The sequence below is a fragment of the Onychomys torridus genome, chromosome 22 (genome assembly GCF_903995425.1).
Source record: "Onychomys torridus chromosome 22, mOncTor1.1, whole genome shotgun sequence".
Lineage (NCBI taxonomy): Eukaryota > Metazoa > Chordata > Mammalia > Rodentia > Cricetidae > Onychomys > Onychomys torridus.
The window spans coordinates 36,070,162-36,094,656 of NC_050464.1; the positions used below are offsets into that span (position 1 = coordinate 36,070,162).

Consider the following 24,495-nt stretch of genomic DNA (forward strand, 5'->3'; position numbering starts at 1 on the left):
GGTCACTGCGGAGTAAGCAGAGCGCCAGGCACTCCTAAACCAGTACTCAGCCATGCATCCCACAAAAACCCATCCTGTTAGCCTTTTCCAGACCAATGCTCGCTCCTTTATTCCCCTGTTCTGGTTTTTCTTGCCCTATCCTGTTCTCTCTGCTCTTCATCTTTTACACCTTGGTGTACCTCCTATTCTCTTGCAAAGAATGTACAAAGTCCACATTGATGTTGGCGGCTTCGGTCCACACTGGTACTACTAGGTCTACAAGAATAAAAGATTCCCGCCCCCCTCTTCGAGGTGGGACCTGGTGTCAGTGTTTGGAGGTCCTTAAGACTTAGTGAAGGTTCCTTCTAGGAGTTTCAAACTCTGGAGGTAGGCGAAAGTGGTTACTATACCAAGTATTAAAAGGCTCCAAAGGGAGAAATGGGCTGGAGGATCCCACTGGGAAATGTTCTCCCCCACCGGGAGAACCCTACGGTAAAAACGAGACATTGTCTACATCCTGTGTTTCTGGAGTTTAAGATTCTGAGCCTCTGCTGGGGTTGGGGCGAGCGGAGGAAGGCAGAAAAGGGAAAACCAAAAAGTTACTAACTCCTTGTAATCCTCAAACACCCCCATGCCCCCTCCCAGTGCTTTCTTTGCCAAATCGGACTGCTGCTCCACACACAAGCTGCGGGTTCTCAGGGGGTGGGGAGAAGGGGTGGGGGAGGGGTGCGGGCTTTGGCAGCGGGGACGCCAGGCAGGCCCGCTGCAAGGCACAAAAGAGATATCCTTTAACAGCGCCGCAGGCACAGATGTGACGCTGCGACCCTCTGCGGGTGGGGGCCGGCTCGACAGATGGCGAGGAAGCGCGCCGGCGACGGATTGTCCATCAAATGGCATTTTCTGGATGGGGGACGGGGAGGCCCACGGCCCCCAGGCATAAAGAGGGACATAGGGGAACCCCCACTTTGCAGAGCTCAGCAGTCCTTCCCAGAAGCGGGGAAGGTTGAAGGCAGGTTGGCGTGGCCAGATAGGTGGGGCTGTTTTTACTAGCTCCCTCAATGAAGATGCGCTCCGAGTCTCGCAAAGGGATAGGGAGGTGGCGAGGTGGCCCAGCCCCGGGAGTGCGCGTGCAAGGGTTGAGGGGAAGGCCTGCGACAACGGAGGAGGGGTGAGGGCTGGGCCTGAGGATCTCCAGCTTGGGTCTCTTCTCAGAGGGGTCAGAACAGCAACTCAGTGGCCACCCGGCCTTGGAGACCAGCGCACGCCCCGCCCTTTCTCCTCCCTAGACCTGCGGGCTTTTGTTATGCAGATGGCGGCGGGAGGCTGAGCCACAGAAGGAGGGGTTGCTGGGGAAGGAGGAGACGGCGAAGGGGAGGGAGGAAAGTACAGCTCGCGCGACCAGCCTCCTCTTCCAACGTCACATTGTGCAAGAGACAAAACCCGGGCGCGCTGGAGCTCACACGCGCACGCACGGCAGACGCCCCGGTCGCCTCCTCTCTGTTCTCTGCGCGGTAGAGAAAGCCGGCCCTGCTTTGCTTTGCTGAGGACGCGGAGCTCAGCCGGCCGCTCCCAGCGCAGCTCAGAGCCAGCCAGGAGGTGAAGCCAGCCGAGGGACCACCTTCAATCTCCGCTGCTTGGCCAGCCTGAGACGTCCGTCCCGTTCTACCCCATCCCCCGCCCAGAACTCTGATCTCTTCCCACCCCACCCCTTGGGGTTTCACGCGGACAGAGCCCCGGGGGAGCCCAGGGCGTGTCGACGGGTTTGGAATCCACATTTCAGCACTTCGGACAGCGCCCGGTCTCCCGGACTCCTTGGGCTTTTCAGGATGGCGAGCCTGCAGCAGGGCGAGAAACAGCTGTTTGAGAAGTTCTGGAAAGGGACCTTCAAAGCGGTGGCCACTCCACGTCCCGAGAGCATCATCGTTGCCAGTATCACAGCCCGAAAGCCACTGCCAAGGTAATGACCTCGTTCGTGAGTTGGGGACAACTGGAAGGTCCCCCCCTTTTCTTGCACCCCAGAATCTTGACAGGTGGACGCAGGTAGCTGGGCCATGGTGCCTGGACTATGTCCGTCATACCCGGTATCTCACACGGGAACATGGGAAATATTCGCTTGGGTAAGGAAGAGTCTGTTGAACAGGGACAAGAATTCTCTGGCGGGGAACTCCACTCCCACAGACTCCACACCTCCTATGCGAAACCCCTTTGCTTTCTTAGGGTGGGCGGTGTGGCTCCGGTATGTACTTGACTGAAAACTTTTCTAGCGACTGCCAAGCTCATAGGTCAGGGGGTGCAAAGCAGTGGTGGATTTGCAGTGTTGGGCGAGGGGTGCTGTACAAAACAGGAACTCAGCTCAGACAGTGTTCAGAGAGTGTATTTTAACCCTCAGCTCAGAAACTAGTGGGCTCTGACAAAAGCCCATATGCTATTCCTCCAAATACACTCCAAACAGCACCCTCCTCCAGGCTTAGCTGAGGCTGCTGCTGGTGTTGAATTTTTTTTTTCCTCTCCTGCATCCGAAACCAAGACTCTGAGCTCAAAGTCAGCGTGAAGGTAATTGTAGAAGTTTTATTTTTTAAGAATCTGGTGACTTTGAACTTTGGAACTTTGGTCCTGGGGTATTGGCAAAAAAAAAAAAAAAAAAAAGACCAGAGGGGAGAATAAGGGAAGAAATAAAAATCAGGAGAAGAAAAGAACAGGGTGCAGGGTGAGGAGGAGGTTGGGGGGACATAGAAGCCTTCCATGGCAGAGAAAAACCCAATGTTTTTTTTAGCTCGTTAGATTTAGAGGAGTTTGAGACGAAGGCAGGCTGTGCCCTCTGTCAGGAAAAATCAAGGCTGTATGAAAACTCATCTCTTGGTGCCACTGGCTGAGCGATTCAGAGTTAAAGGAAAGAAGTGGAGCTGGGGGACCATGGGCAGGATTGATGAATCCTGGCAGGCTGCATTAGGGAATAGATTGAAAACATGTCTGGGAAAGAGTCGCTGACAGAATGCCTGGTCTAGCAGCAACTAAGTCTGACTTTCCAGCAAGTGTGGGGACAACGAAGGTTGACTGGAGAAAAAAATATCTGAAAAGAGCAAACCCACACCCACACCCAGGAACTTTTCTTTGTTCTGACTGAGGCTCAAACAGGTCTTTAGACAAACGGAGCATCCTATGTGGGGAATGAATGGACCGGAAACAGGAAGGACCAGCAGAATGTAGAGCCTGTGAACAGAGGCCAGCTTATGCACAGGAGAAGGAGGAAGCTCACTGATATGGGCTGGAGAGGTGTGTGTGGGGGGGGAATGACATCAAATGTCATTAAAGCTGGTGTGCGTCTGCTTGCTCAGAGGTTCTTTGTAGAGAGTTTGACGTCAGCGCTTTTATCCTCCTGGTCCTCTGCCACTGGCTTCACCTCCCTGTTTCCAGTGTTGGCACACCAGAGCTGCACTGGCCGGAGAAAATGGGCTTGCTGGAGGAACCAGGGGCAATTTGTCTGGCGACAGAAGTATTTGGTCCAGTCTTGTCTGTTTTAGAGGGTACACTGGGGGAGGAAAGCAGGTTCTTGATGCTGTTTTAATTTAGAAAAGTGTCCCTGATATTACCACACTTGGGACCTTCATGGTTCTGCCTCCCTGTCTGTCTGTCTGTCTGACTGTCTGTCTGTCTGATTCTACCAACATACCATTGTCTTGCCAATAGCTCCAGTTGTATTAATTGACTAAGGGATGGTCTAGTCCTACAGCATTTATTCATTTTAATCTCATCTGTGTGTGACTTCTACAAGAGTTTTGTATACCCTCAGTATTTTCTCACCCTTGATGTGTTTTAGTGTCCTGGGTTTCTATCCCCCTGGACAACACCCTTGAAGTTTATACCAGAGTTCTATATGCTCTTGACTGATAATTTACAAGAATACTTCTATGATTGGCGGCTCCTCTCTGTAGAACTCATTTCGGGTACAGATTGCAGGGAGCATTTATATCCAAGTCCCCAGAAAGGCCTGGGCTTAGCTTTGTTTCAACAGATGAACCCGTAAGACCTGAATCATCCCCATTCTCGCCGACATCAGCTGCCTGCAGTGATGGTCAGTTCCGGTTCCCTTCCAGTGTTCTGTGTCACCGAAGGGTAGAAATGTCATCTTTCCAGAGCCGAGCTCTTAGGAGGAAAAAGGAGAAATATATGCCGCATAGCTTCGGCAGAGCCTTGGTGACTCCTTTTGAGACAAGCTAAAGACTTGTTCTCATTAGAAATGTTTAGCTGTTTGAGCCAAGCCCGACTCAGTCAGAAGATCGGCTCAATCCATGCCTGTGGGAAGATGGGGGAGGCATGGGTGAACCACTAGCCAATCCTGTTGGTTACATACTTAATAGTTGATTGTAGATGAGGGTCCCCCCCCCAGATGAGCCTCCCCAGGATATCTTAAGTCTATGACTGAAGATAATTTAACGCCAGGACTGAGGTATGCATTTTAAGTTGTTGATTCCACAGCAACGTGCATATGACAGACAATTGCTTTCTAAGCAGAACCCCCTCTCTCCCTGGCCCCTCCTTTCTCCTCCCCCCCCCCAGTGTGAGGCATTCTTGATGAGGCAAGAGTTTTATCATGTTATCAAATTTCCAGCAGATGTTTGACTCAAGTGTCAGGCAGAGCACAGTGAGATGCCATATACTGTAGTGGTTGCTTAAGTGCCAATGGGATTGTCAGACAACCTGGGATCCTGTCCTGGAGCTTTTGTTTCTTAAACTAGAACCTTTACCTCCTTGGATGTGAAAATAGAATCTGTACCTATCACTGCCTCATCCTGTGTGAGGACTGATCCAGGTAAAAATCTGCCAAGACCTATGTCACAGTGCCTAAAGGGAAACACAAAGTCTCCAGTTCTGTTCCTTTTCTCCCTCAAATGATGCTAACAATTGACATCATGAAAGTTCAGCTCTGGACGGGCTACTAAATTGAGGTGAAATGAATACGTATGAGGTCAAGTAGACATGTCCCATAGTTCTTCCTCCATGTAAGTGGCTTAATTTTTCTTCCTGTTACTGGGATAAAATAGTCCCCCTAAAAAGCAACTCGAGGGGGAAAGGGTGTATTTGAGCTCATAGTTCAAGGGTTTAGAACAACATGGTGGGGAACTCAACAGGGTGGGAGCTTTAGACAACTGATCATGTTGAATCCATAGCCAGGAACAGAGTGATAACACTCATACTCAGCCATTTCCTGATATAGCACCAACCTAGGGAATGGTGTCACCCAAAGTGGTAGTTTTCCCACTTCTGTTAACCCAATCAAGATCATTTTCCATGGGCATGCCCAGAGGCCCACCTCTCATTAAATTGACAACTGAGATTAACCAGCATGGAAGGTTCACTCTTTCTCTCTGGTTGTTGAGTTGGGGGTGGGGCACAGGGAAGTAGTATCTGGATTCTGAAGTGACCTGTAAACACCTTATAGAGTAGCCTTTGGTTTGTAAAGGAAACATGGGGAATTGGCAGTTTTAAACCTTCCCCCCCCCTTTTTTTGGTTTTTTGAGACAGGGTTTCCCTGTGTAGCTTTATGCTTCTCCTGGAACTCACTTGGTAGCCCAGGCTGGCCTCAAACTCACAGAGATCCACCTGGCTCTGCCTCCCAAGTGCTGGGATTACAGGCGTACGCCACCACCGCCCAGCAACCCCCCCTTTTAAATACCGTAATCTCACTCCAAGTTTTATCAAATCTATAGCAATTAAATAATTTATAGTTCACATCAATAACTCTTTAAGAACAAAATAGGAAACCCAGGCTTAGTGGTGGACACCTGTAGTGCCAGCACTCAGGTCACTGAAGCAGGAGGATTGTGAGTTCACCACCTCCCTGGATTGCAGGGTGAGACCCTGAGAGAGGGGATAGGAAGAAAGGAAGTAAAAGTAAGAAACAAACGGAGATGGGGAGACAGAAAAGGGGCATTTTAATTTGCTCCTCTGTTGTGGTTATAAAACACTGACCATATGCACATTGGGGAAAAGGGTGTGTTTCTTCTTATACTCCCAAATCACACTCCATCACTGAGGGAAGAAGTCAGGGCAGGAACTCAAGCAGGGCAGGAACCTGGAGGCAGGAACTGATGCAGAGGTCATGGAGGGGAGCTGCTTATTGGCTTGCTCCTTATGACTTGCTCAGCCTGCTTCTTATAGAACCCAGGACCACATGCCCAGAGATGGCACCACCCATAGTAGTCTGTACCCTTCCTTACCAATCATTAATCAAGAAAACGCCCCTACAGTTCTTGCCTACAGGCCAATCTGATGGAGATAGTTCCCAAATTGAGACTGCCTCTTCCCAGGTGGCTCTGAAATGTGTCAAATTGACAGCTGAAGCAGAGTAGAGCAGATGAAAAGGAAGAGGGGGAGGGGCAGGGTGAGAGGGAGGGATGGAGGGAGGCAGGAATGTGAGTAACTATTTAGAATGGAAATTCTAACAGGGATGATCTTAAGAAAATCAAAACAAGATTCAGCACAATCAAACCTTACCCTCTAGGACCTGGCAGGAACCCTCCCCCCCCCTGCCTCCTCAGGAGCCAATAATATCAATGACTTACAGGGAGACCTCTTTCTTAGGCCCACAAAAAAGGAGAGTCACATTGTTAGGCATTCCCTTAATTCCTTTGTTAATTGCTCAGCCTCAAAAAGTTTGTACCTAAGAAGTTCCCAGATCAGCGAAAACCTAGCCTTTGAAGCAGCTGAAACCATAATAATCATATCGATAAATAGCCATAGCCAGGGACTTAATGAACATGTAAAAATCATTAGGAATTAGCATATGAATTGTTTGCGGATGCGTGAGTGTTTGTTAAGGGCTAGAGCAGCAGCCCCCCTTAAATAGAGTGTGCATTCCCTTTGCTATTTGTTTGGCAAGCTATTAATTTTCTTCAAAAATCCTTTCCATGCAGAATACTCCAGAAGCTGACTGGAGCCCAGTCCCTGTCCAAAGGCTCATAAATTCCAAACTATTGGAGGTTTTACTGCATGAGAGGAAAGATGGCCAAATTGTAAAGCAGGGGCAAAAATGCCTTTGAGCCATTTAATTTGAGACTCCCCTTGGTGCCAAGCAATAGGTTAACACATTTGTGCTGACTCCATCGTGGGATCAGGGTGAGGGGCATTTGGATGGCGTTTTTTTTTTGTTGTTTTTTTTTTTTTTTTTTTTTTTTCCTGACAACCGGTGGTTAAGAGCTAATGTTCTGAGGGTCCTGGAAAATGCTTGCCCTGGCCGTGAACACATGCTCTTCTGGGGAAAGGGAGTAACATGGCTGGGGTCAAACATTTCCCCCATCTGAAAGATTGAAATTTGTTGAATGGCATCCAGGGGCCAGTGGTGGGGACCCTTTGTGATATTTCTTCCATGTTTGCTGGGCAAATGTGGTTATCTTGAAAGAAGCACAGCGTGGAGATGGCCAAGGGACATCGGGTGGGTTGATTGAAAGGTGCAAGGCTCCAATCTGGGGGGAAGTTGAGCTCTCTCCCAGCCCCACTTCCACCTGACACTCTGAGGGTTCTGATCAATGCCATTGAACTACACATGCTGCAAACAGACTCTCCCTGGTGTCAGAATGAGGCTCCCCAGATAAAGATGTCTGTCTGGCTCAAAGAGCAGCCATGCTACCCAGTAGAACTCAGTAGCGTAGATCAAATGCCATCAGCCTTGTGAGTCTCCATACGCTGCTCCCAGACTCTGGCAGTCCCCAAATCCTAATTTCTGTGAGGAGGAGAGAGGCCCCACTAATGGACCTTATGCTCCACAAGTACATCAAGTGTGGTACAGGGTCATAATAAATTAAAAACCTGTCCCTACTTTCTGGAAAGCTGGATCCATCTTCCTGCAAGCTAGAATTGGCTGGGGCGGAGAGGTGGGGGTAGGAAGAGTTCATGAACGGTTTGTTACTAAGACTCTGCTGGGGCATGAGAGGATGTTCATGGGGTACTCAGACTCCCTGGCCTTGCCTCTCGTTCATGCCAATACTGTGTGTGTGTGTGTGTGTGTGTGTGTGTGTGTGTGTGTGTGTGTGTGTGTGCATGTTTGCAAGCACCTGTGCCTGCCGGCCCCCCCCCCCCCCCCCCCCCCCCCCCCGCCAGTGTGTGTGTGTGTGTGTGTGTTTGTTTATTTGTCTCTGTCTATCTGTCTGTGGCTACGTCCCTCTGTCTCTCTGTGTGCATGTATGTGTTTAGGTGCACACACATGTGCATGTTTGTTGTACACATGGAATCGAGAAGACAACACTGGGTGTTATTCAGGCATGCTCCACCTTGCATTTTGCTTTTTACATTTTCTTTGTTTTTGAAAACAACTCGCTCACTGTCTGGACCTTGCCCAGTCAGGTGGAGGCTAGCCAGTGCACCCCCCAGAGATGCCTGTCTCTACTTCCCCAGCACTGGGCTGACAAGTGCGTGCATCGGTTCAGCGCCTCTGTTCCTTTCTGCATGTGGCTTTGCAGCTCTCCAAAGAGGCTGAGCTCTTCGGACCTGTGTGCAGAATCTGCCAGGCAAAGAAGCTGAATCAATGGTTCTCCTTACTACCTACAAGCACTCACTGGCTAGGAGAATTCTGCCAAGTGACTCGACCTCAATCTTGATTTCCTCATCCATAAAATGGGCTAAGAATAGCAACCACTCCAAAGAACCATCGAGGGGACTGAGTGAGCTCATTTATGGATAGCACTGCCTGGCATGTGGGAAGGACTTATTCTGTGTTAGTTCTTGTTATCAATAAGAAATCACAGTTTTTACTATTCCTTCAAACTGGGCCCATCAAGGAGGAAAAATGGAATAAAATACGGTTTCTCCCTTCGAGGGTGTCACAGTTTTCAGAAAAGGAGACACAAACCCACAAATGCAGGCCTCTGGTTGGTTAGGTTTATATTCTCCAAGTGGGGTGAGCATGAAGGTACAGGGATATGGTTCCAACAGAGAAGGGAGAGACCCCCAGCACAGCACAGGAACACTTGCTTATATCCACAGTTCTCCTTAAGTATTTGACCTGTGAAATAGATATGACTTTATTTTTTCACTAATTTAATCTACCTGTGAGACGTGATGAGGAGGAAGAAATGGGGTCTTTGTGCTCAGGAGGGTCTCAGAGACCATTTCTCCTTCCAAGAGTAAAAGCTGGCGAACCATTCAGAGGGCTGTCACGTGTGGGGGTCACGACATCACCTGTCGGGGGCACCAGAAAGGAACAGCCCATGTAATAACCATTTACACACACACACACACACACACACACACACACACACACACACACACCTCCGCTGCTGGCTCAAGGGCACTGTCTCTGGTGTGGGCCATTAGGTTTCCTGTCTTTCATGGTCTAGATAGCTAATATAAATGCATTCTGTGTTCTTTGAGCAACCAGCAATGATGAGGGGGAAATGGGCAGAGAGCCCACAGACATCGAAGGTGGCATTGCCCACAGGGAGCAAAAGCACAAAGCAAGAGCAGCTGCCTCTGGCTGTGGCATTGAGTGATGTTTTCACTTATTCACGCCTTCAGCGGTTTTATTGAGATACTGCACAGTACAGTAGCGATCAACCAACAGGAAGTCCTTGCTCTTATGGAAGAAAAAAAAAAAGACATGGAATAAAGCACCATCAATAAACAAATAGATGGTCAGGTGACAGCCCTGTTTAAAAAAAAATAGATGGCAGGGGTGTAGGGTGAGGGAGGAGCCACTTTACAAAGTGGTCGAGAATCCAGATGAGAAGGAGCAGGCTTCTGACAACTGGGGACAAAGTATTTGAATTAGGGGGAACAGTGGTGAACAGGTCCTGGGGTGGAAGTGTGCCCAAGACATTTGAAGAACAGCAGAGAGAGAGAGAAGGGAGTCACGGCTACAGAAGATGCCTCCCCAGACGCAACAGGAACTAGATCGGGGGGAACCTTGTGAGCCTGGGAAAGAGTCCCTAGGCTCTCAACTCCTAATCTCCCCGACCCAGGAGGGTGACAGTCCTGGCAGCCTGGGTCCCCATCCCAATCTGCTCCTGTAGGCACCTGTCCCGACTCTGATGCAGCCAGGGGTGACTCTGAGTAGCATGGCTTCCTTCCTGTGTTAAAGCGAAGCAGTGACATTTCCAGTCTCTCTGACTGTGGCCCAAAAGATCAGGAAACTGAGACAGACGATTTCCAGGCCAGACTCGTGGCAGTAAATTTTGTTCCCTTGGTGTGGGGGGTGAGTCTTATCTATCTCTCATGGCCTGGGGTGCAAACTAGGGCTTTTCCTTGCACTTAGAAGCAGTCTCCAGGCTCTGTTCTCTCTCTCTCTCCCTCTCTCTCTCTCTCTCCCTCTCTCTCCTCACCTTGAAATCTTACAAAGGGAATTCACACATACTACAGCCTCTATGTGGAGTTCCGTGAAATAAAAATTCTAAATTAGGATGTCATAGAAACAAAGCCAAAAAAACAAAACAAACAAACAAACAAAAAACAACAACCATAGGAATGGGCTGGAGCCTAAAACAGTTATTAAGTAATTCATGTCTCTATGTGTCCTTTCGAAACAAGCAGTAAGATCCCCTGGACACAAATGTATCCCACCCCATGTAGGGAATGCCTCAGTTAGTGGATTTCCGACCTCAGATCCTGCCTGCAGCTTCACAGAGCATAAGCACTCACTGGTGGGACACTGTTCACTGGCTTCATTAAAAGTTCAGCTTAGCCAGAGAACTGGAAGCCTAAATGACATTTACAGGCCTGTGGGAAGAGAGGCATGGGCCAGCAAGATGGCTCAGTGGGTAGAGGCATGCACTTTCAGCCAAGCCGAATGGCCTGAGTTCAATCCCTGGGATCCACGTGGAGAAAACAGTGACTCAAGATAACCTTTTTCCTTCTGTGAGCTGAATGAACTTGGGTACTTGTTACAAAGATGCCCCTGACCAACACAATTGCCAATATATTCAAAAGTGGCAATGTTCCTAGGATTCAGGGGAGAACAACTTGAACCACAGAGGCCAGGGACAACATCTTTCCCAGTCTTTGTGGGATCCTAGAACTTACTACAGGAATTCAATGTGTAGGTACTGAGCAAGGATAACACAGCCAAAAGCCCAGATGAGGAAACAGAACTGCACAGAACAGCAGCCCCAGAAGGGTAGGGCTGAGAGCCTGGAGATCCCTCTGTGACTTCATTTATAGGTGGAGGACCAGGAAACACAACTTAGAATGTGCATAACAACAGAATGCATGTGTAATTCATAAATATGTGTGCATATTGATGTTCCATTATTTTCCTGGTGAAAGAGAGATGTAATGGAAAAAGGAAAAAAAGATAGAAACAAAACCCTGAGCTAGGGAAATGGCTTAGTGGTTAAGAGTACATATTGACCTTGCAGAAGACCCAAGTTCAGTTCCCAGCATCCACTTTGGGCATCTCACAACCCCCTATAACTCCAGCTTCAGGGGATCTGATGCCCTCTTCTGGACCCCACAGGTACCTGCAGGCTCACAGGTACATATCCCCACCATACATACACACACACACACACACACACACACACACACACACACACACACACAATTAAAGATAAAAACATTTGAAAGAAGAAAGCTGCGTGTAGTGGCCCATGCCTTCCTTTAATCCCCATCCTGAGAAGGCAGAGATGGGTGGGTTCCTGTGAGTCTGAGACTAATCTCATCTACATAGTGAGCTCCAGTCCAGCTGAGGCTACATAGTGAGACGCTGTCACAAACAAACAAACAACCAGGCTCTGTGAGCTCTGCTGCCATGGTCTCTGGTTTGAACAGACATCTCTATTGTAGTCAGTTGACCAAACACCAGACCTGTCTTGCCACCTCAGGCCCCTTCCTGCCCCTGAAGGGTCTCCCGTGGCATATGCTGTCCACTGACTCGCCTGGGGATCCTGATGAGATGTCTGTCTGCACCCAGACTGTGCCTAGGAGAGCAGGTGAGCAGCTAGGATCAAGTTTCAGAGCTTGCAGAGCAGAAGACAATGGGCTTTTGTTTGTCCAGTTCCCCTGCCCCTTCCCCCTCCTACAGCCAGGTAGCAGGTGATGCTGGGGCCCTGTCCACTTCCAGAGATGTGGTGGGTGTCTGAGCGCCAGTGCTGTGTGGGCTGCAGGCCGTGTGACAGGGCATTGGGAGCAGAAATGAGAGGTCATTTCTATCCTGGTACTTTCTACCAATTCCACCTTTTACACGCTTCCGTCACTTCACCTGGGTGATCAGTCCACAGTCAGGTGAGAGATCATCCAGAGGACACATTTCAGGAACTGAAACAGAGCCTCAGTAATTTGGGGACAGGGAGACTGAGACACAGAACAAGCATGCTGTTTCAGAACACACCAGAAAGAAAATCTCAGAGCTACTTCTGACATGTGGTCCCAAGACATTACAAGGCTCAGAGGTCCCCGGGGACAGAGGTAAAAATATTGACTGATTTTTCTTTCACAAATAGACAAATTAAGCTCAGAAGTGTGGAAGGATTTGCCTGAAGTTAGGCAAACTGCCACTGTGGGTGTCAGTCAGTCTTGAGTATTTACTGATGCAAATATTAATTTTATGTCCATTTTACAGAAGAAACTGAGGTCTTATAATAATCGAGCATAGACATAGATGTCAGATCTTTTGTTCCAAATGTGTTACTTCCATCCCTCTGAGCTGCAAAGTCCTTAGACCCAAGGGGGTATACCTCTAGTGCAGACCCACAGAGCCAGAGCAGAAATGGCCCAGACACCTTTAGCTACTGAACAGGCTATATGCCAGAGCTGCCCCTATAAACACCAGGGTATTTGCTCATCTCACCACGGAGTGAACCAGCATAAATCGATAATAAATCAGTTCACCAATCCTGCTACAGTAGTCTTAGTCCAGGAGCTGAGACTAGGGTCCCAGTGACTATGGAGGTGTTGGTGTTTTCTTGGGATCTTAGGATGAAGTAGGCATCATGGAGATCCAAGCTGTGGCTCAGGTGACTTGCTACTGGAGATATCTGATGTTTGCTACCCACGCTTGGATCCAAAGAGTCACCTGCTATAGCTCTCCATATTTTGTGCTCTGTGTCCCCATACCTCTGGCCACACCACCACAGTATGAGCTCTCCTTCACCAAGTAGATGCTCATTAAGTGCCTGGGGAGAAGCCTGTGCAGCTGGGAGGGCTCCAGTCCTCTGGTTAAACCTATGTGGCCATGAGCATGTCCTTAGCTACCCCTAAGCCCAGCAGCCTGACCCGTAACACAGAGATGGAATGGTTATTGATTCTTGGTGGGACTTGAGTATCAGACATGGTTGCCCTCGCCACTCAGGTTCATATCCAAAGAGAATTTGAGCGTGGAGTACAGTGACATGTAAGTTACCCTGAGGTTTTACCCCTGACTGGGGTAAAACTTGAACCTGAGAATTGGAGCAGTCTATACTTGACTATGCAGGTAGAGATAGTCATGGGCATTGCCCAAGTCACACAGTATAAGGAAATCCAGATTTTCTCACTCCAAGAAGTCATCCATGAAATGATGTAATTGTAACTACTGATAATAGTTTTTGAGTACTTGGTGTTTGCCCAACCCTGAGCAAAACACTTGATCTGCAGTCAGTCACCCTTTGAAGTTGCTAGGTACTGTGGCATTGTGTAAGATGAGAAGCTCAGGGAGGTAGGCAGTTGGCCTAAGGTCACACAGCAAGGTAATGTAAGGGTTTGAATCTTACACGGATAACATTGTCTGAAACACCCATTCTGCTTATCAGACATAGGAAGCAACTCGGGATACCATATGAAAACATGGGAGCTCTTGACAAGCTGCTTTCTTACCCAAGAGATGGCTCCATCCTGCTCCATCTTGGTGCCACAGTGGGGCTCAGGATATCCCATCCATTGGCACTGCCCGGTGCTTCTATTTTGGGACTTGTCCATTTGATGCTTACATTAATGCCACAGCCTCCCTGGAAGCAAGTTTTCCCAAGAAATAGAGAGAAAAGGAGAGTAAGTTTTGACTAAGACCATCTACCCCAGGCCAGTTCACCTAGGCACAGATACTGGGCAGTTATTTTTCACATACATTATTCCTCATGGTTTCTGAGAACTAGACCCAGCCCTCCATTCATTTCTTGTACATTCTTTCAGGCTACATCCTACATCCATTGATTTTATGTCCATCCATCTGCCCCTCCACCCATCTACCCTTTATCCATCTAATCATTCATTCATTCATCCAATATGTAGACATATTCATTCTTCAGGTATTCATCTGTTTTCTATTCATTCTTCCACCCATTATACATATACACTTCTATCCATCTATTCATTAACCCATTCATCCACCCATTCAACCACCCATCCACCCATTCATCTACTCATCCACCCATTCATCACCCATCCATCCATCCACTCATCCATCCACCCATCCATCCATCCATCCATCCTTCTGCTCATGCACACACCCATTTACCCATCTATCTACCTACCCATTCACCCACCCACTCATCCATTCATCTACTTATCCATCCTTCCCTTCACCATCTGTCCATCCAACTATTCATCTACCCATCTACACGCTCATGCACACACCCATCTAATCTACCCATCTAAATACTTATGCATTCACCCACCCACTCATCCATTCATCTAGCTACCCTTCTATCCATCTTCCCACCCAATCAATATTTATTGAGATCTACTTTATTTAACTAATGATAAAAAGCTGATAATTCAGAATATTTGCTTTAATCTTCTAATCCTGATTCCTTCCTGAAAACTTAACAGCCAGGCATAGTGGGACACAGCTGAAATCTCAGCACTTGGGGGCCCAAGGGAAGAGATTTGGGAGTTCAAGTCCAGCCTGGGTACAGAGCAAGACCCTGTCTCCAAACCTAAACAGCAGCCAAAACAGTACACAAAGACCTCAGGTTTCCTTCCTGCTCTGGGTTATTTTTGCTCTGGAGATTTTCATGACGATATTTATTTCATTCCTGTGAGAGGAAAAAAAATCACAGCACTTGCCATGGTCCTTTCCTCAAACCCGTGTCAAGGGATTTCACACCTGTCTTCGGTTGCTTGCCCGAGCCTTCACCTGGCATTGATCTTCTATCACGAGCAAAGCCCAACAATTAATAAAAATGCCTCCATTCGGAAGCTGCTTACACTTGGGTTTGGGAGATACGTTTATAAAGAATTCGCAAGCAGAAAAGAGAATGAAAGTTGCCACTGTCACAAATAGAGCTAAGGCAGCAAACTGACTTGTCCAAGGTCACACAAATCAGCAGTTATACAATACGGCTGTGGACTTCTCCCATTCATGAAGCAGGCTCTTCATTAGGTAACATACAGCGATAAATTCACTGCACCTTGGCCCCCAGTGTTCTGCATCAACATCCTCATTTTATAGACTGTGAATGTGGAGCTCAGAGGATTTAAGCCATGTGATAAAGGCAATGACCTTGCAGGGGTCAACATGGGGACAGCAGTTCGAGTGAGTTTGTGGAGCCCCAAGTGTCACCGTCAAGGCCCCCTGGTCCTGCCACTGTGCTTCTCTATGATTCTTTGGGGCCTCAGGGACAAGCTTATCTCCTGGGGCTGGTGAAGCAGCGGGATGGTGATGGTCTCTCCTGCACTGGGCAGTCATCCAGAAGGAGGCCCAGACGGCCCTGCTGGTTAAAGCTGTCCTTAGAAAGAGGGTTATAAACTGCCCACAGATCCTTGGGAACCTCGAAGGTGATACTCAGGGTCACACTCTCACACGGACTGTAGTCTTTATGTTGATCCCTGCAAGGCGTGGCCTTTGCCAAGTTGCTTACATCCTCCAAGCCCCACGCTCACACTATGAAATGGGATAAGTCTTCAGGGAAAGGAGACGGCAGGTGTTAGCTATTATTCTTATGTGTTCTTTTTTGAAAGACTTGTTTTTTAATTTTATTTTTATGTATGAGTGTTTCTCTTGCATATTATATACCTGGTGAATGCCTGGTCCTCCTGGAGGTCAGAAGAGGGCATAAGATTCCCTGCACCTGGAGTTATAACCATTGTGAGGTGCCATGTAGGTGCTGGAAGCTGGACCCAGGTGCAGAACAGCAAATTCTCATCACTGCCCAGTTGCCTCTAGACCTTCCCACGTGTTCTTGACAAGAGCTAAATTTCAAGACGGCGCCCTGGGGAGAAATTAAACCACAGATGGTGTAGACAGTGGGACAGGTAGACATTTATTAAGCACCAGGGTTTGCCATCCATTTCCATTTACTTATACTTGGCTCCGCATCATTGAAAACGGCCTCCATGTTGCAAGCAAAGACAAGTTCAGAGAGGTTATTTTGTTTTCCCAAGGTTGCCCAGCCTGGTAGAGCTCTAGCCATTGGTTATCAGTTGAAACATGTTACCATGGTGATGTACATCATCCCTGCCCACGTGACACCTGACTGGATCCCACCCCCCACCCCCAGAAGCAATCTCTTTGTTCAGGGGAATCTTTCTTCTTTTGTGTTTGAGCCTCTCTTTAAATCCCCTCCCCCAAGGGCTTCAAGGCTCCTAAAAAGCAAAAAACTGAGACACACATCCTCTCTGTCTGCAGCATTGACATAGCCTCCCTGGGCAGAGAAGGTAGAACCCTGGCCTGATTATAGCAAAAATAGAGAGAAGGAGAGCCACAAAGCTCAGAGCATTACCCCCCACTACATATGTAGCAGCCCCTAAGCAGCCCTCCACTCCAGGCCTCTGAGACTCACTGTAGCTCTTGAAAGAGGACAGTTATCTAAAGACAAACAGTGACTTCTCCAAGTTAATCAGCAAGTCAGTAGAATGGGTACAATTGTACTGTCAGAGCATGTTGTTTGGTACCTGCATTTATAGGCACTTCCTGTGTGCACCTAAGCCTGAGACTCACATAGCTCAGTAGCTGAGGAGGTTATCCCAGTACCCAAGGTGAGTGCTCCAATAAGAATGAGATGTTCCTTAGAGTGAAAGCCAGGCTACTGAACCATGTTACTGTGGCCAACAACAGGACAGTCAGAGCTCTGTAGGTGGTTAACAGCTACAATCACAGCCAGAAGCATTGTGTTGAGGTAGCTTCTGGAGCTGTATCTAAGATCCATTAGTGATGTCTGTCACTGGTGCGGGGGATAAAGAGGCTGTAGTGCACATAGTATGTATTTCTTTTTCTTGGAGAAGGGCGTATTTTTTGAAGGCTCATATTAATGACTTATTATTGAAGACCGACCACGCATGCCATTGGCACCATGTAGCATCTTTCTTACTTAGGGTCATAGCAGGATCCTTTTCCCTACCACAACACACTTTACAGAGGAGCAAACAGTATCTCAGAAGGTGATGTCATTGGCCCGGGGCTAAAGAAGCTAGTTAGTGGCTAGCCAGCTCTGATAATTACTGTTAAATACATAAACCATTAGGCTGAGAAATAGAAGTGTCAATAGAGGAATCATCGTGGAACATGTTAATTAGTGTGTGGATGTATATATTTGGCCAAAGGGCTTTGTCCTATTTATCTCCATTCTTCCATCACAGCACATGGCTCAAGACATGAGTGTTCCCCAACTTATATTTACTGAGAACCGTGACTATATACAGTGTAGTGTTCAACATCCTGGGGTGGGGTGGGAGGCTCAAAGGATAAAAGGACTTAGCTGGGCATGTACCAGGAAAGCATCTAGCTTAACGTTTGGCATATGCTGGGTGGACAGTGTTTATTGAGTCACAGAGTGCTGGAGAAGCCGAATACAGGGTGGCATTCAGAAGACTTGAGAGACCATCTTGGAAGGCAGGGTGATGTTGTTGGAATTCTCCGGTAGGATGTGAAGAGTCTGAAGAGCAGGGCGCTCGCTGCTGAATATGAGGATGCTTAGCTGAGAGCACACATTTCACAATCGCCTCAGGCAAGTGACGGAGGACATGTCCTGCATCTGGGCGCTTTTTCTGGCTTGGTGGGCTGCCAGCCAGGGTGCTAGGAGGCTGTGGAAGTCAGAGCCACTGCTGGTTCTCTGGAGCTTAGAGTCTGGACAGTGCCCGCTTTGTCCCACCTGGGCTGCCTGAGTACCATGCAGAAGGTGTGTGTGTAGGGGTGGGGGTGTGTGGACTCCTAGGGCCTGGTTCTCTCTTGCTGTGTCTTTCTCCAGCTGTGTTCTGCCTGTATGGCGCTTAAGGGAGATTTATCTTATCTGCAGTGTTATGCACTGCATTTTTAAAGAGTCAAATTATGGAATCATTGGGAAAAGGGGAGACTTCTTTTTCCTTTCCATTTCTGAAATGAGAAAACTAAGAGTTATTTATGAAAATGGCAATCATGCCAGACATTGTTCTGAGTATATCATATGTATTCATTCGTTTAACTCACAATACCTATAAGGCAGGGGCATTCTTCTGGTTGGTTTTTGGTTTCTAGGGAGGGTCTCACATAGCCCAGGCTGGAATACTACAGCATCCCCTTCCCCCACACTCACATACAGTAACAGTAAATACGAGTTAGCTGGATGTTGTGGTACATACCTATAAACTCAGCACTGGAAAGGCAGAGAAAAGTAGATCTCTGTGAGTTTGAGACCAGCCTGCTCTTCGTAGAGAGTTCCAGGACAGCCAGAGCCTGCTGGCTGTGAAACGCTACCTTTAAAGACATTTTTAAAATAACGCCAGGCTTTGGGAAGGACCTCCTTGCTGTGCTCTGGACTGAGCTTTGCATGGTACTTTGGCACGCGTGACACACTGCGTCATTCTCACAGAAGCATCTTCTCAGTGCAGAGGAGGCTCGTCTACTGTGTGATTTCACTCCATCTCCCCCAAGGCTACCATGCAGACTGGAGATATCAAACTGGGAATGAGCCCAGTAACATGCATATATACCAGAGACCTGCACTGCACCGTGGAGACCCAGCCTCACACCTTGGGCCATCTTCCAGGAGAAAGCAATAGTTCTCAAGCTGGCTTTCCTTAAGGAAAGGTGTGAGCAATTACCAGGGGACTGGCTGGCATTGGCCCTGTCATCTGTAACCAAAGAATATCATCCACTTACCACCCCCACCACCCCTCAGCATAATGACTCCCTGGAAAACCAAACCCTGGAACCAAGAATTAATAACAACAGCAGTGGATCCCATGTCTTCAGTGACTGTCTTGTAGTAACAATCCCAGAGTTGTTGATCTGCATTTGTTAGACCAGCATGGAGGCCACAGCTGGGTGACACTGTTCTAAGTACAAGAGGCATCTTCAGAAAAGGAAAGTACAATGGAAGAAGAGGGGAAATGTGTTTGCCATAGATTTTGCGATTATAAGCCATCTAGCCATGTGTAGCCCTGTCCTTGGGCTGTAATTACATTTGTTGTGAGTTTTCTCAGGAAGCAGCTGGGAATGGGGGGTGAATGGCCTGAATTTAACTCAAGTCAGTGATGAATATGATTCAGCCTTGGGATCCCGGCCTCATCTCCCCAACACCCCTTCTGCCAAGGAATATTCTGTGTCTCCATGAGGTATCTCCTGGCTGTGTATACACATTTGGACCTAAAGGACACGTATAATTGCTTGTACTTTGGTACCAAGAATAACAAAGGTTACTTGACATACAGCACTGTGACAGGACTTCAACAGTCAAACTAATAACTCTGGCAGCTACTAAGTGACTGATAGGGGTGCAGGAGCAGCATATACTGCCTGGTTCAGGTCCCAGGCAAAATTAGGTGAGATGGAACCGTATTTCACCACATGACTAGCAATTTAAAACTTAAGGTGTTTCTAGAACCCATCCAACATTTCAGGAGTGATAATAGACAAAGCTTGAAGTTCAGTTACCCAGCATTGTGTTTGTGTTCACTAAATGTCAACAAAAAATAATTCCAATATCTGTATGTTTCCCTTTATGCTGTGTGTGTGTGTGTGTGTGTGTGTGTGTGTGTATGTGTGTGTGTGTGTGTGTGTGTGTGTTTCTGCCTCTCCCATGCTGGAATTAAAGTGCAGGGCCGATTTTTATGTGGGTTTTGGGGATGGAACTCAGGTTGCTAGGTTTATGGGCAAACGCTTTTCCAAGTTTATTTTTATGTCCCAGTTGCTCTTTGATCCTTGGGTGGTATCACTGTTGTCTTTTGTTTGGTGTTTGCAAATTCTTGTCCCACATACTCCTCTGCTCCTTCAGGGAGCACACGTACTAAGTATTTTAGGAGTTGGTCACAGTGCTGGGTGTTTACAATACAAAGATGAATGGATGCTCTTTTCCCCCTAAGAAGCATCTAGAAGCCAGATGTGGTGATGCACAGTTAAGTCCAGCACCTGGAAAGTAGAGGCAGGTGGATCTCTGTGGGCTTGAGGACAGCCTGGTCTACATAGAGAGTTCTAGGCTATGTACTACACAATTGGTGCACGCCTTTGATCCCAGGACTTGGGAGGCAGAGGCTGGAGGATCTCTGTGAGTTTGAGGCCAGCCTGGTCTACAAAGTGAGATCCAGAAAAGGCACAAAGCTGCATAGAGAAACCCTGTCTCAAAAAACAAAAGCAAAAAAAAAAAAAGGTCCCTCCTAAGGCTCACATGCCATCACTTTGGTTTGGCTGCCAGTGGAGAGGTGTCTGAGTGGTGACTGGGTCAGATGGTGGGCTATAACTAATCAGTTAATACATTGATAAAGTCATAGACTATTAGCAAATGGAGCCTGGGTGGAGACAGTAGGTCACAAGAAACCAGGCTTTCTGGAAATGTCTTGCTCTTCCTCTCTTTGCTCCCTGGCTAGCATGAGGTGAGCATCTGTGTTCCATGAGGCCTTCTCTTCATTAATGCTCTACTTCACCCCAGGCCATAGTGACAGAGTCACACATAGACCCACCTTTCTGAAATACCAACCCCTTGGAAACCGGGAGCCCAAATACGCCTGTCTTCCTTCTAAATTGTTTATCATAGTTATCTGTCCCATGAGAACAGAAGGGTGACTGGGAAACCTTGTCATGACATAGCCCCATTCTTAATTACAGCAGCCACAATCGGAACTCTGAGTCACCCCCAGATGCCTTGGCCAAGTGTGAGTGACCAGCTCTTGGTTGATCTCAGCCCTTGCCTTGGAGGGCAACTGTTGCTAGTATGAGAGGTCAAGCTGATGGGGATATTAATGGTCATATACCCGGAATTGATTGAGTCTTTATTCAGTTATACAGCTTCATCCTCACAACCGCCCTCTACGGCAGCTCTGTTTCCATTGTCTTCCTTTTACCGTCCAGAGAACTGGGGTCCAGAGAACTGGGGTCCAGAGAACTGGGGTCCAGAGAACTGGGGTCCAGAGAACTGGGGTCCAGAGAACTGGGGTCCAGAGAGATGATGCTAGTCACTCAAAATCACACAGCGATAGGCACCAAAGCAGAGGGCTGAATGCCAGTCCTGACTTCATAAGCGCCGTGGGACACTGATATCCATTTTCTCTGAGTTTGCACATCCGGGGTCAAGGAAGAAAGACATGGGGAGGGGAGACTAACAGGCTTAAGATACAATTGTGGTCAAGAATCAGACAAATAAATGAAAGGAATCCACTTCATCCATTTTCCTCTTTTCCACCCTCCCCCCACAACAACAAATGATGCCATCCAATCACAGACCACAGATAGTTAGCTCTGAATGAACTTCCTGATTCCTTTACATCTTGAGTCCCCGCCCCCCCCCTGCCCGCCCCCTGTGCTCCCTGGCACCCTTAACCCTTGATTCATGCAGACATTGTGTGAAGGATTGAAGTCAGCAGCTGACAGTTCACTAGTTAAATCAGGGACAGCTTTATACATATCTCTAGTTCTCCTGCTTCTCTTCCCTTGTGGGCTGGAGATATTTTGGAGGCTTGCAGAGGTTTTAAAGGGAGGTCACCCTCTAAAAATGAGATACCCCATAGCTAACACCAAAGGGGCTGTCCTCATGGGCAGTAGAAAGAAAGCAAGGAACTTCTGGAAAGGCCCGTCCTTCAAATTCTCCGGGGGGGGGGGGGGGGGTGGGGCTTGAATCTGCCTTTCTCATGTGTTCCTTCCGAGTTCATTTCTCAATAGAATCTTGGGACTATTATTGACCCTTCCTTTTCAAAGTCCTCATTGTAGTGAAATGCTGAGGTGACGGTGCCTCAGCCTCGTGAGTAGCTGGGATTAGAGGCCTGTGTCACCAGCCCCTGGCTGTCATCTGCCTCCCACAGAGCATTGCTTTATATGACATGTGATCCTGAGCATGCCCCCTTTGTTTCCCACACATTTGTGGAGCAGATGTGAGGGTCCCACAGAGGCAAGTTTTCCCCCAAGCTTGTTCTTTAAAAAATAAATGCAGTGGGTGGGTTTGAGGCAGCTGCTCCCGACAGGAGTGTGTTCTGGGGAGGCCCGGCTTCTTTTGGATTTCTCTGTACCAATCAGAGGCCTCCCATTTTCCATTCTGTGGCTCACAGATGCCACCAGCACATCCTTTTGGCAGAGGGTAGATCAGAACCAGAGAGGGCTCCAGTTGGCCGGAGACTGTCAGTAGCCTGGTCAAGTTGAAGCCTTGTTTCATAGGTCAGCCCACCTGGGAGTCAGGACATGCAAGCAAAGACTGTGTTCATGCTACAAGGTTCCCACAAGGATCACTTAGCTTCCTGCAGTGGGGAAAGCCAGGGCACTGGACAGGCAGAAAGGGAGATGACATGAAGTGCCTGGGAAATACAATTCTCCTCGCCCCCCCCCCCCCCAGTCGCCGCTCTCCCCAAACCACACTCTGCCTCTGCGGCTCATTACCTTCTTCTTCAGCAGTATGAGAAGCACCCTCTCCATCATCACTCGGCTGTGTTACCTGGGTACCTGACATCCCCCAGAGAAGATAAAGCCTAACCTGTGGCTCCTAGGGCTTCAGATTCCAGCCTTGCCAGTTGCAATAAAGCCGAGTTTGGAGCAAACATATAAACAAATAATAAAAGTTTTACGAGGGACTCACTGTGGGGCTCCCCAAACCTTGACTGTCTTATGGGAGTGGAGGATGCCAAGGGCTCCTATGGAGAGGACTTGGAACAGATGAGCTGTGGCCTGCAGAAGCCAAGGTCCCATTTTCCAGAGGGGAAAGTTGATGGAGGACTTCTCTTCTAAAGCTGTGTCCTTCAGCAAGCAATGGCCATCATGTGAGCCTTGGTCGCTTGATCTGTAATATGGAATCGATGGTCATATCAACCTCATACGAGGCCAAAAATGGGGATTAAATGAAATACTATACATCGGGTGCTTAAAGCAACGTTTACCACAAAGTGAGCAATACTCATTGGCTTTATTATTGTTGCTGGGGGCTATGTTGTCACTAAAATTGTCGTCCGTCAAGGGTACCAGATTGGAACCCAAGAGGATGGGATTCCAAATACATGGATGGCTGACTCTGGGTTGGACCTGACTCTCTTGTTTAGCGTTCTGACAACAGATGAGCTGTGTGACCTTGTGTAAAATGCTTAACCTCTCTGAGCTTGGTTGCTTCATCCTACCAGATGGGTCTCACAGCCGCCAGCCATCTCATGTCCAGGGAAGACGTGAGATTCCAATAAGATGATGGATCTGAATGAGCTTTGAAAACAGGAGTGCACCAGAGGAATCTGGGATATTAGGATGACGGCGGGCGGGCATTTCAGCCCCCTGGTGCCTGGGCTAGCCCATCTGTTCTGAGAACAGTCCCTACTCTTGCTCCCTCCTTTTGGCTCACAGTCCTGGGCTGCTGGGCCTGACATTTGGGCAGCTTCCAAGAGGGAGACTATCCTCTTCCATCTGCCTCTCAGCTTAACTCTTTTCTCGCTTGTCTCCTGGTCTGATGGGGGTCTGATGACGGGGGTACAGGTGACAGTTCAGAGGAAGAGATGGTAAAGGCCAGACATTCCTCCACCCCTTCCCACCCCCACACACACCTCATCCACCTCCCGGGGGCCAAAGTACTGAGAGTTATGGGATCATCTGCTGTAGACAAAGCAGAAGCTGGGTAGGGGATGGGGTGGAGATTCGAACCCCGCTCCGGAGGTTCCTTGTAACACACCTCAGCTTCCAAGCCCCTGCTGCCCTTGGGACTGGGATGTGGAGCATCAAGCCTCCTCTGGCTCTTCAAGTTATCCTGAGGGAGTTTCTGCCTTCAGGGGGGTAGGAAGGCATAGGCTGTGTGTGGTGGGGTGGGGCGGGGTGGGTGCCTTTACCCGTTAGGAGTCTGAACTCTTTCTCAAGAGTTGGGTCCTTGGCCAAATATCTGAGCTTCTCTGAGACTAAGCGACCATCACCTTTTCTAGGGTCAAATGGGACCACAAAGTGAGGAAGCTTCTTGGTGACCCCTGCCGCTGCAGATGCCAGAGCGGCTGCTGGGATGGGGAGGGATGGAAGGATGTAGCTAGGGGCCCTGGCTGCAGACGCAGAGGCCAAGGCCGGGCAGCCAGTGAACTGCTGGGTGGGCTGAGAGACCTGCAGAAGGCGGGGTCTGCCTGTGATTGGCAGCAGGCTTGCTGGCAGATGGTCTCCTAAGTGGGCCACCCCAGGGTCGGCTTTATGGCTCTGTGGTTTAACCTTTACTTTCCCGACAGTCCCCGAGCCGCTAGGCGTTTTGATTCCAGTGGGAACCAGGC

At 48.5% G+C, this 24,495-nt stretch overlaps 1 protein-coding gene across 1 annotated transcript in view; it reads left to right on the plus strand.

The window, feature by feature from the left end:
• The first annotated feature begins 1,339 nt into the window (after window positions 1-1,339).
• Window positions 1,340-24,495, plus strand: part of Srrm4 (serine/arginine repetitive matrix 4) — a 156,832-nt gene continuing 133,676 nt past the window's right edge. Inside the window, exon 1 of the mRNA XM_036171851.1 lies at window positions 1,340-1,936. Coding sequence (XP_036027744.1) covers window positions 1,806-1,936 — 131 coding nt within the window. The 5' untranslated portion in view covers window positions 1,340-1,805. The remainder of the gene's footprint in view (window positions 1,937-24,495) is intronic.